The 17,084-nt window shown below is 39.8% G+C and overlaps 1 protein-coding gene across 1 annotated transcript in view; it reads left to right on the forward strand.

Annotated features, from left to right (window-relative positions):
- TUBGCP2 (tubulin gamma complex associated protein 2) overlaps positions 1-17,084 on the forward strand; it is a 74,024-nt gene that overhangs the window by 37,698 nt on the left and 19,242 nt on the right. The window contains exons 11-12 of the mRNA XM_030203196.1: positions 234-414; positions 5,386-5,558. Of these exons, the coding sequence (XP_030059056.1) occupies positions 234-414; positions 5,386-5,558 (354 nt within the window). The remainder of the gene's footprint in view (positions 1-233; positions 415-5,385; positions 5,559-17,084) is intronic.

Here is a 17,084-nt window from a genome sequence, read left to right on the forward strand (position 1 = left end):
TTATTCTGTTGCCCAAATGAACATCCCTCCCTAGGGGCTTGTTAAGGCACTTTACAGAACTGCAGCCCTAAATATCTTTAGAATCTGTTTTTCTGTCTAGAAATGTATAGTCTCTGAGCTGGTGGATATACCCTCGGTTGTCTTTTACACATATATCATCTTTTTAAATACATTATGCTCATTACTGTCATTGTATTTATTTTGTTTCCTTCTTGTTACTTACTTTTTCACAGGTCAATAAAACATTATTTCCTGATGGACCAAGGAGATTTCTTTGTCCATTTCATGGATCTCACAGAAGAGGAATTGAAGAAACCAGTCGATGACATTATTCCCACCAGGCTGGAAGCTTTGCTTGAGCTGGCACTGAGGATGAGCACAGCAAACACAGATCCTTTTAAAGATGATTTGAAGGTTAGCTAATAACTAGTGATGCCAGTGATTATGAACTATGTATTAAATACATCATGAAATTGATTGTTAATTTCAGGTCTTTGTAACAAAAACAAAATAGGAGTTTGAAGGTTGTGCTACCTCATAAAGGACCAACAAAAATGTCATGCATGAGCTTTTTGGTATTGCATAATCCCCTTACCACATAGGAAACAAACTGGGTAATTTTGATTTCATTTAAACAGATTACCGATGATCTAAGTTCAGTTTCTGTGAAGTAAAGTACATTGTCTGGTGTGCATAGGGCATAGACAGCGCTGGTTAATCAAATAATAACAATAAAAAAAAAATAGGAGCCAAATGTGAATCACTCAAAAAAACACATGATACATTCAGATAAATCAGAGTAACCCCCCAAAAGGCAGGAATTAGTAATTGGAGAAAAGACCTCTATGAGCCTTGAAAGTAAGACCTGTATCTCTGTCATCTGACAGCAAATAGCTTACTCAAGGGAAAAATCACTGTTCAGAAAAACTCCAGTGTCCCACCGTTCAAACAGTGCAGTCAATATAATCAACTTCTTCCTTAAACATTCTTTCACAGTATATTCAAATACAAAGTTCAAACGATACTTAACTTTCCACAAAAATAGTGCACGAGGTGTCTCAAACAGGTAGAATTTCCATCAACCTCCAGGCAATCAGGCAAACAAAAGTGCTGGCAGAACAAGCCATCTAAGCGTGTCTAAGCACTGCTCCAAAAGGGCAATATTCAGATTCCTGACAGAGGCCCTGTTTCACTCGTACTGGTTTAGGGGAATCAACTTCACAAGCCAAATGCTGCCAAGTTCACCTTGAGGTTGATTCCCCTGAAGCAGCATGAATGAAACAGGACCTCTGTCAGAAGTAAGTACCTGTATATACTATGTAAACCGCTTTGAATGTAGTTGCAAAAACCACAGAGAGGCGGTATATGAAGTCCCATTTCCCTTTCCCCATAACAAATCCAAAGACCACAACATATGGCCTTATAAACCTTTTCACAAGGCTTAAAAATGCCTTAGTTATGCTTCTAGTGTTTAAATGTTTTGTCATGTCTCCCCTTGCCCTTTGTTTCTTTTAACATCTTTAGCTTTTTAAGTGTCTGTTAAGTTTACAGTGCAGGTCATGCACTGTTTTTGGTGGCCCTCCTTTAAATGGGCTTCACTTTCATCAAATTTTCCCTCCATAAATGAATGTTGTTAAAAGAGCATTTGAGTATTTTTAGCTATTTAAAATGGCTATTTTAATTATATTTCTCCATTTTGCCGTTCCATGATTTCTTTGTTGCTTCTTAGGAAATTTAGCTCTTTCCTATTCAACATATCTGCTTTTAAGATAGGAAATTTCCCATGCTCTTGGGTGCCTTAAATTTTTCTTCTAGCAACCAGATCCCAATATAGTGATCCTAGTATCCTACAGCCACTTTCAGCCAGTATAGAGGAAGAGAAGTATCTGCATTTGATGAAGTTCGTTCATTGGGTCCCAAAAAGAAGCTCTATCATGGGATCTTCACCACAGCAGGAATGGGTTCTGCAATGCAGAGTATTCAACAGAAACCCCATAGCTTCTGTTTTTCATCTTTTTTTTTTTTTTTTAAATTATTATTTATATTTTGCAATTATATTCAAGACATACAATCTTTTCAAAACACACCAATGAATGTGATATAGTAAAGAAGAAATTATAACAATGAAAACTCTAAATTACAATTGGTGATTTTAGCCCACATTATGAGGATCCAAAATTAAAGTTAAACCAAAGGGACTTGGCATAATAGGAAACAATTTCTGATAACATCTCAGGCTCTACATTTTCTATTTTCTGCTAAGACATATGGACTTATCTAGCTGCCTTCTGGGCTTTAAGAAAATCATTCAGTTGTTTATCATCATAGAAAATATATTTCCGATCTTTAAACATTACCAAGCATTTACATGGAAAACGAAGCTGAAAACGTGCCTGTAAAGAAAGCACTTCCGTTTTCATTTCCAGAAATTTCTTTCTGCGTTGTTGAGTCCATTTCGATACGTCAGGAAATATAGAAATTTTACCACCAAGAAAATCTACATTTGCTTTCTGAAAGTAATTCTTTAACAGCATTTCTTTGTCTTGCAAGAAGACAAATGACACAAGTAATGTTGATCTCAATTTTATCTCTTCCCTGGATTGCTCCAGGAGAGCCGTTAGATCTAGCGTGGGCGTTTCTCCTTTCGATTGAGGCTCTTGTATAGTTTCTGTAGTATTTTTCACCGGTAAATAGAATACTTTTTGCAATGGAGGTAACATCTTTTCAGGATATTTTAATTGTTCCTTCAAAAATCTGAAGAACATCTCTTTCGGCGAAATTATGGCGCACACCGGGAAATTGAGTATCCGTAAGTTCAAATTTCTCATATTATTCTCTAAGTTCTCAATTTTTCTAGAGATCAACAATTTTTCAGCCACCAATTGCAATTGAGTAGCTTGTATTTTGGAAATGTTCTGTTCGTTATTCAGTTGTTTAGCGGAAATAAGTTCCATTTTGCTTTTCATGTCTTTAATCTGAGAAGAATTATTCAATGATACTGTGATAAAGGATGTACAAACCTTATGAAGGTTTTCTAGAGCAGTCCATATCGCCTCCAGCGATATTTCGGCCGGTCGTTTCAGAGGCTGAAGCGCTTCTGCGCAAAGCAGAGATTCCGCTTGCTGGCCGGCGTCAGTCTCTGGGGCTCGAATTAGCTGGCTCTCCTCCCAATTCTTTCCCATAGCTGCTGTTTCCATCTGAGCCTGCCTCCCCTTCAGGGGCGCTATACTTCCCGCCTCTGGAAACAATGCTCCGGTAGCTTGTGGGATTGGTGGGGTAGCAGGACCCAGCGGACTGAGCGAAAAATCGCTCTCCAAGCCAGTATTGTCCCTCGTACTGGCAGCGGATACGCCCGCAGGTGTAGACGCCAAGAAAGCTGAGATAGATGTTTGCCTCGGTCCTGGGGTCTCTGTCCGAGGGAGAGGAGGTCCCCTCAGTTTCCCCTTTCGCTTAGGCATGCTCTCTCAGAATTGTGGGTAAAAAAGAAAAAGGTAACGCGAAATTTAAAAATAGTTCTAGGGAGCAAAAAAATCTCTGCTTCCTATCTATTCGGCCATCTTGGATCCTCTTCCTGTTTTTCATCTTTTTGAATGCTTCCTTCATAAACAGGTAATGAATAGAAACAAAACAAAAAAAACAAAGATTAACTTTTCTTATTGGACTAACCTAGTACATTTTTGACTAACTTTCAAACGCAGTGCTACTTCTTCAGTTCAGAAATGAGCAAAAGGTGTCAAATATCAGAATATGTAAGTGAAACATTAAAAAAAAAAAACATTCCAATGACAGTCTCTGGGAAAAGTAGAGTTTGGGGAGGGGAGGAGGGATGGTGAGTACTTTGCAAGACGAAAGCAATGTATCAATGACATTACAGCCAGAATTCTAAAAGGAATTTTAAAACAATCCAGAAATGTAAGACCTTTGAAATTAAAATGATGAAATATTTTGACAACCACCAGACAAGACTTAACAAAGATCTGGGTTTCCTATAACATTATAAAACATTAAATTATAATTGTCACTCTCTGATCACCTATCCATCTCTCTTTCTCATCCCCCCCCCCCCCCCCCTTTCATCTTTGCCTTTCCCTGTGCGACTGTCATTGGAATGCTTTTATGTTTCACTTATATATTCTGATTTGCTACTTTCTGACCTGAAGAAGGCATTGCCTTTGAAAACTAGTCAAAAAATGACCTAGGTTAGTCCAAAAAAAAAAGGTATCTTTTTTGTTCTGTTTTATTTCTGTTCATCACCTTTAAATGCAGTGGTGTAGCCACGGGGGCCTGGGCCCCCCAACATTTCCTCTGGGTCCTTGGTTTTGCTTGCAGGGGTCCTTAACCCCTGCCAGCTGAAGCCTTGTCCAGCGCCGGTGCTGCTGCGTTGCCTGCCCTGCTCTCTCTTCCCCCTCAGCCGCAGTATAAAGTGGCCCAGTGCTCGCTCAAAAGACACACCTACACTACCGCAGGCCAATTGTTTTTACCACGGCTTTGTAAAAGGACCCCTGAATAAGCTGCTAGAATGGACGTTTCCTTCTTGACAAAGTCACCCAGACTTCACTGGGGACAGGATAATCCAGTTCTGGTTTATTGGATCAAATGCCTGCCATGAACAGAATTCAACAGTTCATATATGCCATGACTGTTTCTTGTAGTCTTTGTCCCAACCCTACTGGCCTGGGCTGATTAATACCAAGCAACCAGCACCATGAGATTGACTGTCACTATCTGAGAGCAGCATCTTGGCGGGGGGGGTGATAGGCAAAATGAGGAGAAACATTGGCATTCTCCACAGGCCACTGCCACCCTGAGTCTGTCTGCGGATCTCAACCATCAGCAGCCCAAGGGGTGGGGTGTACATGCGTTCTCCTCCCTCCACACATAATCATCACATAATCATCTGAGTGGAGGAGTGGCCTAGTGGTTAGGGTGGTGGACTTTGGTCCTGGGGAACTGAGGAACTGAGTTTGATTCCCACTTCAGGCACAGGCAGCTCCTTGTGACTCTGGGCAAGTCACTTAGCCCTCCATTGCCCCATGTAAGCTGCATTGAGCCTGCCAAGAGTGGGAAAGCGTGGGGTACAAATGTAACAAAAATAAATAAAATCCCTAGGGGCAAAGCATTGCATGTCTTTTGTGGGAGTGTGACGGACAGAAACTGGGTTTTGTTGTGTAGGATAATCTAAGTTGCACTGAATTACAAATAATAAGTTAAGCTTTATGTGGAAAAATAATTTTAGGATTAATTTTACTAATACAAATATGATTTGCATTTAGCATTCTGCTCTAGCATGGCAAGACATACATTTTTCAAAAGGTTGCATCTGTAATTGAGCAGACATTTCAATAGAAATACATTTCTAACTTTTCTTACATATATTTCTTTCAGGTTGACTTGATGCCCCATGACCTCATCACGCAGCTCTTGCGAGTTCTTGCCATTGAGACCAAACAGGAAAAGGCACTTATAAATGCAGATCCCACAGAGTTAACACTTAGTGGCCTGGAGGCATTTTCTTTCGATTATGTTGTGAAATGGCCTCTCTCGCTGATCATAAATAGGTAAAGTTTCTTTCTCGTGATTGTGAGATTCAAGAGTGAAGGGGAGGAATATGTAGACAAGAAGATGATGATGAAAAAGTAGAACCATAGAAAATAACAGCAGATAAAGACCATATGGCTTATCTGATTCTGCTTATCCGTACCAATGAGTCTGCAATCTATTCCCTTCTCTCTCAGGTACAAGCACAGAGGATCTCTTTCTTGAATTCACCTCCACTGGAAGGTAGTTCCACCTTTTCTGTAAAGTAATATTTCCTTAAATTACTCCTGAATCAATTCCCTTTCACCTTCATTCTGTGCCCCCTTCATTCCAGATTTTTTTGTCCTTTCAATTGAAAGAAGCCCATCTCCTGTACATTTTTTGCCACATAGGAATTTAAATGTCTATACCATATATCCCCTCTCGCTCCTTTTTTTCCCCAAAGTATACATGTTGAAATCTTTGTTTGTCCACATATACATTATGGCAAAGACCATTGACAATGGAGTCACCATTTTAGTAGACACCTTCTGGACTGACTCTATCTTGTTAATATCCCTTTAAAAGTGCAGTCTCCAGAATTATACACAGTCCTCCAAATGAAGTGTCACTAGAGAGTTATGTAGAGAAACTGTCACTTAGTTTTTCTCCTGGCCATTCCTCTTCTAGGGCTCCCAAGCATCTCCTGTCTTTTGCCTTTGCATTTTCCTCCTTTTTGAACACCTTAACATCATCAAATACAGGCACCCTTTGGTCCCACTTTGACGGGTATGGCACAGTGCGGTATTAAAATATAAGAATAATCACGTTGAGGGATTGCACACACTAAAAATAGGTCCCTGAGTTCAAACCTTTTATCTGCTGATAATGAAACTTTCAGACTAGGAGAGAACTAGGATAGATGAAGGTTTATTTGCAAAGCAACACAGAAGAATATCATACAGCAGAAAAATTTCCTATAATACCTTTCATTTCCTAAACCTAATATCTACAACCAGCATTAGCAAGCAAAATGCCCTCTCTTTGAGCACACATATCAATTCCAGATAAAATCTGATAACTAATGGTATTTGCAGACATTTTAAGAGCTGTGATCACACTGGGTAGAGTACTCCACTCAACGACAATAGCTGGAACATTTTCAGCAGTAGGCAATGAAACTCAAATGGATCACAAAGATAGAGCTGGGATGTGCCCTTCCATGGCCTTATATGCGATTTCTTATCAGTCATGTCCAAGGCCCTGGATAAACATTGGCCAGGGACACTGGATTATGTTGGCCTCAAATATCTCGATATAGGATAAAATGTCCCCTTTCCCCATCTAGAAGACATGTTTAACTGAATCTTCATACCCAACATACTGTGCTCCACATTCAGGGTCCAAGCTTCATTCTTGTCTGAAGAGCGACAGAAGTTCATGTTAATGGCTTCAGCCTATAATTCAGGCTTTGCCAGATTAAGCTATGTGATGCACACATTAAATTCTGGCAGGGGGTGTGTCCCTTACACTAGTCTTCTTTCGTGCACAAAAGTACTTCACCCCTTACTTGTACTGTACTGCTTCCTTGAGTTTTTGCATTTCAAATGCATGACCTTGCATTTGTTTTTATAGTATTAAATCTTAGCTTCAAAATTCTTAGCCAGTCTTTAAGCTTCTAGGATTCTACCTTGTTGCAGGTTTTGGTATCATTCGCAAAGAGGCAAACCCTTTTTCGACGCTAGATAAAGACATTAACATAATAGTTGTCTCAGAGCCCTGTTAAAAAAAAAGGAGAACCAGCGGGACATTGATCCCAGAATGCAAGTTACATAGAAATAACTGGGCAGATGCATGTGGTAGTTGAAAGATTATGTTAATTTCATAGAATCAAGTAAACAAATTTTGGCAAGAAAAACCTGCATTTCTGGTATTTCTGTGAAATGAAATTCCCTATATTGTGGTTTACTACTGTTCACCTGGCCAGAACGATGAAACAGAATGTGAAATGCTAGCAAAAATTAGACAGGCTATTAAACATGGAAACACAGTAAAGGGAGATTCCAGATACTCCAGTATCAATTGACTGAATGCCTCATGAGGCCATGTCAGAGAGGATAAGTGCTTCTAAGTGCCACAAGTGACTGGTTCTTGTAGTGACTGGTCCTAGATCCAACAAGAGGTGGGAAGCTACTTAGCATGTAGTTCTCTGTGGAATGCAGCTTCATTGGTAATGGCAATGAAGCTGCTTTAAAAAACAAAATTCTAAAACTACTCCAGTAACATATAATTTTTTAAAGGGAACTTTAATAAAATGAGGGGCCCTTTTTACAAAGGTGCGCTGAAAAATGGCCTACGGTAGTGTAGACGTGTGTTTTGGGCGCACGCGGGATCATTTTTCAGCACACCTGTAAAAGCCTTTTTAAAATTTTTGCTGAAAATGGATGTGTGGCAAAATGAAAATTACCGCGCGTACATTTTGGGTCTGAGACCTTACTGCCAGCCATTGACCTAGAGTTAAAGTCTCACGTCGTAACCGGGCAGTAATGACCTACGTGTGCCAAATTGCCAATTGGCGCGCATCCAATACACATGACAGAAAATAAAAATTATGTTTTGGCCATGTATATTGGCCGCGCAGCAAAAATGAAATTACTGCAAGAGCCACGCGGTAGCTGTGTGTTAACTCCATTTTGCCTCGTGTAGACACTTACGCGGCTTAGTAAGGGCCCCTGAGGAAGCTATTTAGGAGGAAACCAAAAGTAATAGCAGTTACAAGAGTTAAAGCCTGATTAGGATATGGAGAATATTTAAAATATCTTGGAATCCATGACAATAACATGTATTCTGTCAATTTAAAATGAAGCAAAAGAAATGATGCCTGCCAGCATGGCAGGAGCAAATGAGGAATAGGAAAGCGTATAACCTCTGGCAAAAGAGATAAAACGTTAATAAAGTAGGCCAATTGAGAATTTTACGAGAGGCTTGCCAAAGAGGCAAAAGCTAATAATGAATTTTTTACCTGCAAGGGGCATTCAGGAAGAACCATAGCAGTAAAGCTAATCAATATTTTGCCCCTATTTTACTGTGGAACATATTGGAGATTTCCACACTGGAAATGTAGGAGGTATTCAAGGGGAGTGAAACAAATTGGTGTGACTCTAAAAGAGGTGCTAGAGCAAATTCATAGACTAAATATAGTAGCAAGTCACCAGAACTTGATATTCACCGCAGAGTTCTAAAGGAACTCAAAATACAAAATTGTACAGATACTACTGCTGATCTGTAAGAATAAAACTGGCTTTATAGGGAACAATCAGCATGGCTTTAGCAAAGGAAGGTTGTACCCTACTAATCCATGATTTCAGATTTTCCTCTGAAAGGTGTGTTAACGACATGGGCTTAAAAAGGAATCATTTCCATAGCACAGATAATGGACAGAGGAGGTAATGCTGACCTTCCTGGACATGCAGTGGGAATTTCACATGTAGTGCACAGTGTGGTTTAGATACAGCGAAAAAGGAAGCCTTAAAATCGAGCCTTAGTGGCAAGTTAACCCTAGAACGCATGACGTTAAAAATATACATATTAACGTCATGGGGGCCTTTTAGGCCCCCATGCACATAATGTAGAAAAACACACTTAAATAACTTTCACAAGTTTATTTCAAAATTGCTCAATAAAATATGAATAGTGGACAACATTTTAATTATAATTTTTCACAAAAAAACACCAAAAAATCTTTTTTTTCCCAAATTTCACGCAAAGACATGAAAACACACAAAAATGCATAGAAATCTATAGCAAACTAGCTGCAGCTACATTTTTATTCTAACTTTCTTTTCTATTATATTAGTCTTCCAAACAATTCTGACATGTTATTTTTTCAGAAGAGTGTTCTTTGCAAACAGTTTCCTTACAAGTGGAACAATATCGCTCAGTTTTCCTCTCTATGTTTCTTGGACACATGAAACAACGCTTTCGTTTTCTTTCTCCTGGCTCTGGAGTAATCTGAAACTGTACGCCACACCGTTTCATTGCTTCTTTAGTTTTCTTTGGCAAGCATTTCAAGTCGCTTCGCTCTATCATGTGAGGTATTACAAGTTCATGACAAAGGTCCTTCAAGAATAAGCGTCTCCTGTCCTTCCTCTGTGCATGAAATTCAGGATGAGTTTCTGTATAAATAATGAATGAATTTAGGCCTGCTACATCAAGCATATTTGAAAATAGTACTACAGGCCATCGTTTTGTTTGCCTCTTACACGAATATTCTCCCACCATCTCATCCATTTTATCTACACCTCCTTTTGTTGCATTGTAATGCAGGATGATTTCTGGTTTCAATTTTTGGTTATTGCTGTCAACACTGCAATCGTGATGCATGGTACTGAGTAAAATTACAGATTTCTCCTTCTTTGCCTTGTAAGATACCAAAGTCGCTTTGTTATTGAATCCAAAGACACTCTCATAAAGTGCTCGCTGACGATTGTGTTTGAGTGCTGCTGGAATTTCTCGTCTGTTTTGCTTTATAGTACCAACAAGTGTAATAGCTTTTGCAAGCAGTAAATTGCCTAGTTCAACATTGGTGAAATAATTGTCCATGGTGATGTTTCTACCTGAATTGAATATTGGAACAGCAAGAGTTTTGACTATTTCAGACCCCAGATCCTTCTGTACTGGTGCACCAACCTCTTTGCCACAGTAGATTACGCCATTTATGCCATAATAATTTGCAGAATCACACATCCAGAAGATTTTTATACCGTACTTGGCTGGCTTGCTGGGCATGTATTGTATGAATTTGCAGCGTACTCTGAACGGTACAAGTTGCTCATCTACAGTAACATTAGTACTAGGATTGTAAAGTTTTGTGCAATTTTTGATAAATATGTTCCAGATATAACTGATAGGGGCTAATTTGTCTGTTTCAAACCTCGCTGCACGAGTTCGCTTATCATCAAAGCGAATGATCCTTCTAATTTCCTCATATCTGCCCACTGACATTGTCGCCTTATAGTGTGGATCAGAAAGTGGGTCCAGAAATAATTCTCGTATTGGGACATCATACGATTTTTGACTCCCTGCCAGCAGGAAAAGTCCAATATATGCATAAAGTTCCTCTTTTGAGATATTTTTCCAGGACTTATTTTTTGCTGAAGCGATACGTCTTCCTTCTAGGTTTGAACATAATAGGACCTCTTCTGCAATATTGTCAGAAAAATAAGTACAGAATACATCTTTAGGGGTAAAGTAACTGGGACTTCCCACAGCTCCTTGAGCCTGTCTCACAATATTGTGTATTGGAGTACGTCCGACTAATGTAGGATTACTGTCCCAAAAAACATTCGTTTTGGATGTTCTACTTATCACTTCTTGAGGATCCACTAGATTCACTTCTTCATCATCAGAAGAATCACTGGATGAGGATGTTTGATTAGCTGGTGGCAGATATTCTTCATCAGACAAAGATAGTTCACTTTCATCATCGCTTTGAAACATAATCGCTTCAATTTCTTGGTCAGTCAGACACTTGGAGGAAGACTGTGCCATTGCTGACTAGATGTTAGAAAATGAAACAGATTTCCTCTCAACAGCTTATCTTATCACAGGTCCTTCAGCAATTAGCTCACAGTGTATACTGTCCTCAGTGTTCAGAGGACCTGAGGTGATGTCATGGCCTTATCACTCCCTCCAAAAATCACATGACATCCTCACATGTTATTATCCACACCCTGGCCCCTCCACCAGCATTACTGAGTACAAATAAAGTAATTTGAGACACAAACACTTCTGAGAACATGATAAAAAATTCGTACAGATGTAGTTTTCACCAAACAAGCATTGTTACACCATAATGCCTATGAAAAAAAATTATATGAACAACTGGATATTATCAACAATGACATACTTGAGTAATACCTTGAGTTTCAAAATTCTAACTAAAGTAATTTTGCAGATAATAGCAAAAATGTAAGCATGGGGGCCTAAAAGGCCCCCAATATGCGTTCTAGGGTTAAGGGAATTCTTTGAGGCTTTCTCATGCGTTTCTACCTTACCTTGGCTGGCATTTTGACTTCAGGAGACCTGGTTGGTGTTTTCTAGAATTAAAGCTATAACTATCAGTGTCAATATGCCAGAAATGCTATATAAAATCTTATGAGTATGTATATCTCAGGAAGAGCATGCAACATGGTGTCTACCCAAACCAGCAGTGTGTGGGAAATGTCAGGTACCGTTTGGCACTTTAGGATGTGCCTTTTTTACCTTGCATCAAAGTTCAGTGATTCTGGATGGGAATACTGAGATACTTAAGCAAGATAAAGAAAATACCAAAGAACATAAGATTAGTCATACTGAGTCAGACCGATGGTCCATCTCGCTCAATATCCCGTTTCTAATGGTGGCCAATCCAGGTTACAACTATCTGGTAAAATCCCAAAGAAACAAGCTTCCATGGTACCGATTCCAGGGGTAAGTAGTGGATTTCCCCATCTCTATTTCAATAGCTAGCAGACTGTTGACTTTTTTCCTCAGAGCTTGTTCAAACTTTTTTTTTTAACCCAGATAATTCTGCTGATGTCGCACCATGGAGTAATACAGAGGCATTATAATGTTCTGTCTTTTTTTTTTTTTTTTCTTTCATATCTTTATTCAGTTTTCTTATTTTCTATCCCTTTTCTATATGGAGAAATTTCTCTTTCATGCCATCTCTTTTTTTTTTTTTCCCATTTAAAAATGTAGCAGATATTTTTATTTTATTTGTTACATTTATATCCCACATTTTCCCACCTATTTGTAGGCTCAATGTGGCTTACATAGTACCGGAGAGGCGTTTACAGACTCCGGTGTAAACAAATTCAAAGTGATGATGTGGTAAGATAAAGTTGATGTGGCACAGCCACACTAGGGAATCGTACAACGGAAGAGTTGTGTTATGTCCATTACGTTCTTTAGTTTTGTTGTGTTGCAGAGATCAGGCATTTATGTTGGATCGGTAGGGTATGCCTTTTTAAACAGGTTACTTTTTAGTGTTTTCCGGAAGTTTAGGTGGTCGTTCGTAGTTTTCAAGGCTTTTGGTAATGCGTTCCACAGTTGTGTGCTTATGTAGGAAAAACTGGACGCATAAGTTGATTTGTATTTGTCCTTTGCAGCTTGGGTAGTGCAGATTTAGATACATTCGTGTTGATTTGGATGTGTTTCTAGTTGGTAGTTCGATCAAGTCTGTCATGTATCCCAGAGCTTCACCGTAGATAGTGCAGATTTTGAAAGCAATGTGTTCTTTGATTGGGAGCCAGTGTAGTTTTTCGCGAAGGGGTTTTGCACTTTCAAATCGTGTTTTTCAGAAGATAAGCCTAGCTGCCATGTTTTCAGCGGTTTGGAGTTTCTTTAAGGTTTGTTCTTCGCATCCCGCATAAATTCCATTGCAGTAGTCTACATGGCTTAGTACCATTGATTGTATCAGGTTGCGAAATGTTCCCTTCGGGAAGAATTGATTATCCAGAGCAAAGTTTAAGATTCCTTTATTAATAATTAAGGGTTGATATTCAAAACCATTTAAGTTCTTTAAGCACTTATATTGTGCTCTGTGGGCTGGCTGCCGATATTCAGGGATATGTAACCAGGCCATTTCTAAAGTGGGAAGGAAAGAGGCATTCCAAGGGCAGATTCAAGTAGCAATTGATAGCTGTGTAGGTGCCAGTGCCTGCATAGCTAAGTGACCAAATAGGGATGTAGAAATGGCATAATTCTAGAGCTCCTTTTTGTTCTCCTTTGTATGCACCCTGAGTGTGCGCCCATATTTATTTATTTATTCGTTAACATTTGTATCCCATGTTTTCCCACCTATTTGCAGGCTCAATGTGGCTTACATAGTACTGTAAAGACGATCGCCAATTCCGGTATGAACAAATACAGAGTGATGTAGAGTAAAGTTCATGTGTGACAGACACATTGGGGAATCGTAAGGAGGAGGAAGAGTTATGAACAGTTTGGCTTTGGCTTCGTTGTGTTGCAGGGTTCAGGCATTTAAATTGGATCGTTAGGGTATGCCTTGTTGAACAGGTTAGTTTTTAGTGATTTCCGGAAGTTTAGGTGGTCATACGTTGTTTTCACGCCACTTGGTAGTGCATTCCATAGGTGTGTGCTTATATAGGAGAAGCTGGATGCATAGGTTGATTTGTGTTTGAGGCCTTTGCAGCTTGGGTGGTGGAGATTTAGGTACGTTTCTGTTGATCTTGTTGTGTTTCTGGTTGGTAGGTCTGTGAGGTCTGTCATGTATCCCAGGGCTTCACCGTAGATGATTTTATGAACCAGAGTTCAGATTTTGAACACAATACGTTTTGATTGGGAGCCAGTGCAGGTTTTTCTCGTAGGGGTTTGGCACTATCGAATCTCATTTTTCCAAATATAAGCCTGGCTGCTGTGTTTTGAGCAGTTAGTAGTTTCTTGATGAGTTGTTCTTTGCATCCCGCATAGATTCCATTGCAGTAGTCTAGATGGCTTAATACCATAGGTTGTACCAAGTTGTGCAATATTTCCCTCGGGGGAAAAAAGGTTTCACACTTTTGAGTTTCCACATTGAATGGAACATTTTCTTTGTTGTAGATTTCACTTGGCTCTCTAGCGTGAGGTTTCGGTCAATTGTAACGCCAAGAATTTTCAGGCTGAGATAGGGAGGTTGTAATCTAGGGTGTTTATATTGGTGGGTGGGTTTGTTTGTGTTGTATTGGGATGAGAGGATGAGACAGTGTGTTTTTTCTGTGTTAAGTTTAAGTTGAAATGCATTCACCCATGAGTTCATGATCGAGCTGAGTTTAATTTCATTAGTGATTTCTGTTATATCAAGTTTGTAAGGGATGTATATTGTGACATCGTCTGCGTAGATGAAAGGGTTAAGGCTAGTGGGGTCATCATTAGGTTGAAAAGAATCGGTGATAGTGGTGATCCTTGGGGTACTCTGCAGTCTGCTTTCCATGGTGATGATATGTTCGAATTTGATGTCACTTGGTATGTTCTAGTAGTTAGGAAGCCCTTGATCCAGCTAAGTACACTTCCACCAATCCCGAAGTATTCAAGGATGTTTAGTAGTATGTTATGGTTTACCATGTCGAACGCACTAGACATGTCGAATTGTAGGAGAAGTATGCTTTTGCCTGTTGCAATTTCTTGTTTGAATTTGGCTAAGAGAGTAATTAGTACTGTTTCGGTGCTGTGAATGGATGAAATCCTGATTGTGACTCGTGTAGTATTGAGAATTTGTTTATGTAGTCTGTAAGTTGTTTGGTTACCAAGCTTTCCATCAGTTTGACTACCAGTGGGATAGATGCTATTGGGTGGTAGTTGGTGATATTGTTTGTTTGTTTTTTTTCTTGGTATCTTTTGGGATTGGGGTGAGTAGGATATTGCCGTTTTCCTTAGGGAAGAGACCATGTCGAAGCATATAGTTTAGGTGGGATGTAAGGTCTGCTATGTAGCAGTGGGGAGCGGATTTTATTAGGTAACTGGGGCAGGTATCCAATTTACAGTGAGTCTTGGAGAACCTATTAATCGCTTGAGTGACTGTTTCAGCAGTAAGGAGAGCGAAGCTTGTCCAGGCTCTGTCCGCTGGGTATTCACCGAGGATTGGGTCCATACACTCGATGAAGTTTTCGATGTTGATGTTCTGAGGTAGTGTATTGCGTAGGTTTACAATTTTTTCATTGAAGTATTTGGCAAGTTTGTCTGCAGATGGGATGTCTGTACTGGTTGTGGTGACCATGGTGATGTCTAGTAGTTTGTTCATGAGTTGGTAAAGTTTCTTAGTGTCTTTGTAGTCTGGCCCTATTTTGGTTTTGTAGTATAACCTTTTGGCTTGTCTTATTGCGTATTTGTATTTTCTTTGAGTTTGTTTCCATGCGTTGAGTTTCCTGGATTGTGTTTTTAGTTTTTTCAGTTCTTCGTTGTACCATGGTATCAAGTTATGCCTACGTGAGGTTCTTGTTTGTAAGGGTGCTATTTTGTCTAATATGCTTTTGCATCTTTTATCCCAATCTGAGAGATAGTATGTAGAGTCTGTTTGTGCTGTCGATTCATTATTGTATATCTGTTGCCAGAATGTTTCCGGGTCTATTTGGCCTCTTGTGCTATAGGTTGTGTATTCTTGTGTACGGTATGAACCCTTTTTCCACCATTGCAGGGATAGGTTTAGTTTGTAATGGTCTGACCAAGGTGTGTTTGTCCATTTAATGTCTGACATTAGTAGGTTCTGGTCTGTGGACAGTTTGTGTGAGATAAGGTCGAGTGTGTGCCCTTTGACATGGGTTGCTTGAATGTGTGGCCATTTAAGGTCCCATAAGTGGAGGAATTACTTGCATTTGCGTGCGTTGGTAGAGTTTGGGCCTTCTAGGTGAAGGTTGATGTCTCCCAATACTAGTATATTGGAGTTAGTTACGCAGGTGTTTGATATGAAATCCATGAAGTGTGATTGGCATTTGTTCCAATTACCTGGTGGTCTATAAAACAAGATACAGTTTAGGTGGTCAAGCAGGGATGTGTGGTGGATTCTGATTGAGGCGATTTCAAGTTGGGATGTTATGGACTTGGCAGTGGTTACGGTGGTGAAGTGGGATCGATGGATTAGTGCTATGCCTCTGCCTCTCTTTTCCTTTCTGGTCCAGTGAGTGATTTTGTATCCTGGGGGGCATAGGTCTAGGATTATAGGGTCCTTTTGATCATCGATCCAGGTTTCATTGATGAAAAGCAGATCGAGTTTTTCTGACATGATCCAGTCTGTTGTTGTTGCTGCTTTATTTACTACGGATCTGGCATTGATGTAACCCACTTGAATTTTTTGGTAAGGGTCATCTGTGTTCGGTGTTATGTGGATTTTTGTCAGTTGTCATTTCTTTGTTAGTGTGGGTTTGTTATGACCTTTTTTTCCCTTATGTTGAGGTTGTCCCTTACGTAGACGTCTTGGAAAAACTTGCTTTTTAGTCACTTTGCTAGAAGGGGGGGACTAGATAGATTAAAAAAACATGGGATTAAGAGAGCATATAGATCTTTTGCTGCCTTTAGGAGACTGCCCCCTTAGGCCTTCATATTCATCGCCCCATATAGAAATGTTGCTGCAACTTATTACTAGAAACCACTCTTTTTAAAACTGTTTTCATTACGTAGCTTCCTACTATTCTAGAATCTCTGGGATATTTGTGTCCATCAACCAGCAGGTGGAGATAGAGAACTGAAAACTGAGCTCAGGCATATCTCTCTTGGCATCCAGTCCAGCTCCGCAGTATTTTCTATCTCCAGCAGATGGATAGACACACTTTTCAGCCTCTGGTTCTGAGGGCCTGTGCACACTTTGATGCAAGAGAGTGCGGGAATGGGCAATTTTGTCAGGACCAACTGGCAGTGAGGAGCAGCCTCTGGCTGATCATGCGTGGAACACAGCTGTCATTTTTCAGCCTCCGAGCCCAACAGAACATTCAGCTGCATCGGGATGTTAGTTTTCTCCAGAGTTTATATTGCTCTTACACCAGGCCTATTTAATGAAGCAGTGAGAGTCAGAATTGCTGCAAGGTGCTTCAGTT

This window comes from Microcaecilia unicolor, chromosome 5 (assembly GCF_901765095.1).
Source record: "Microcaecilia unicolor chromosome 5, aMicUni1.1, whole genome shotgun sequence".
NCBI lineage: Eukaryota > Metazoa > Chordata > Amphibia > Gymnophiona > Siphonopidae > Microcaecilia > Microcaecilia unicolor.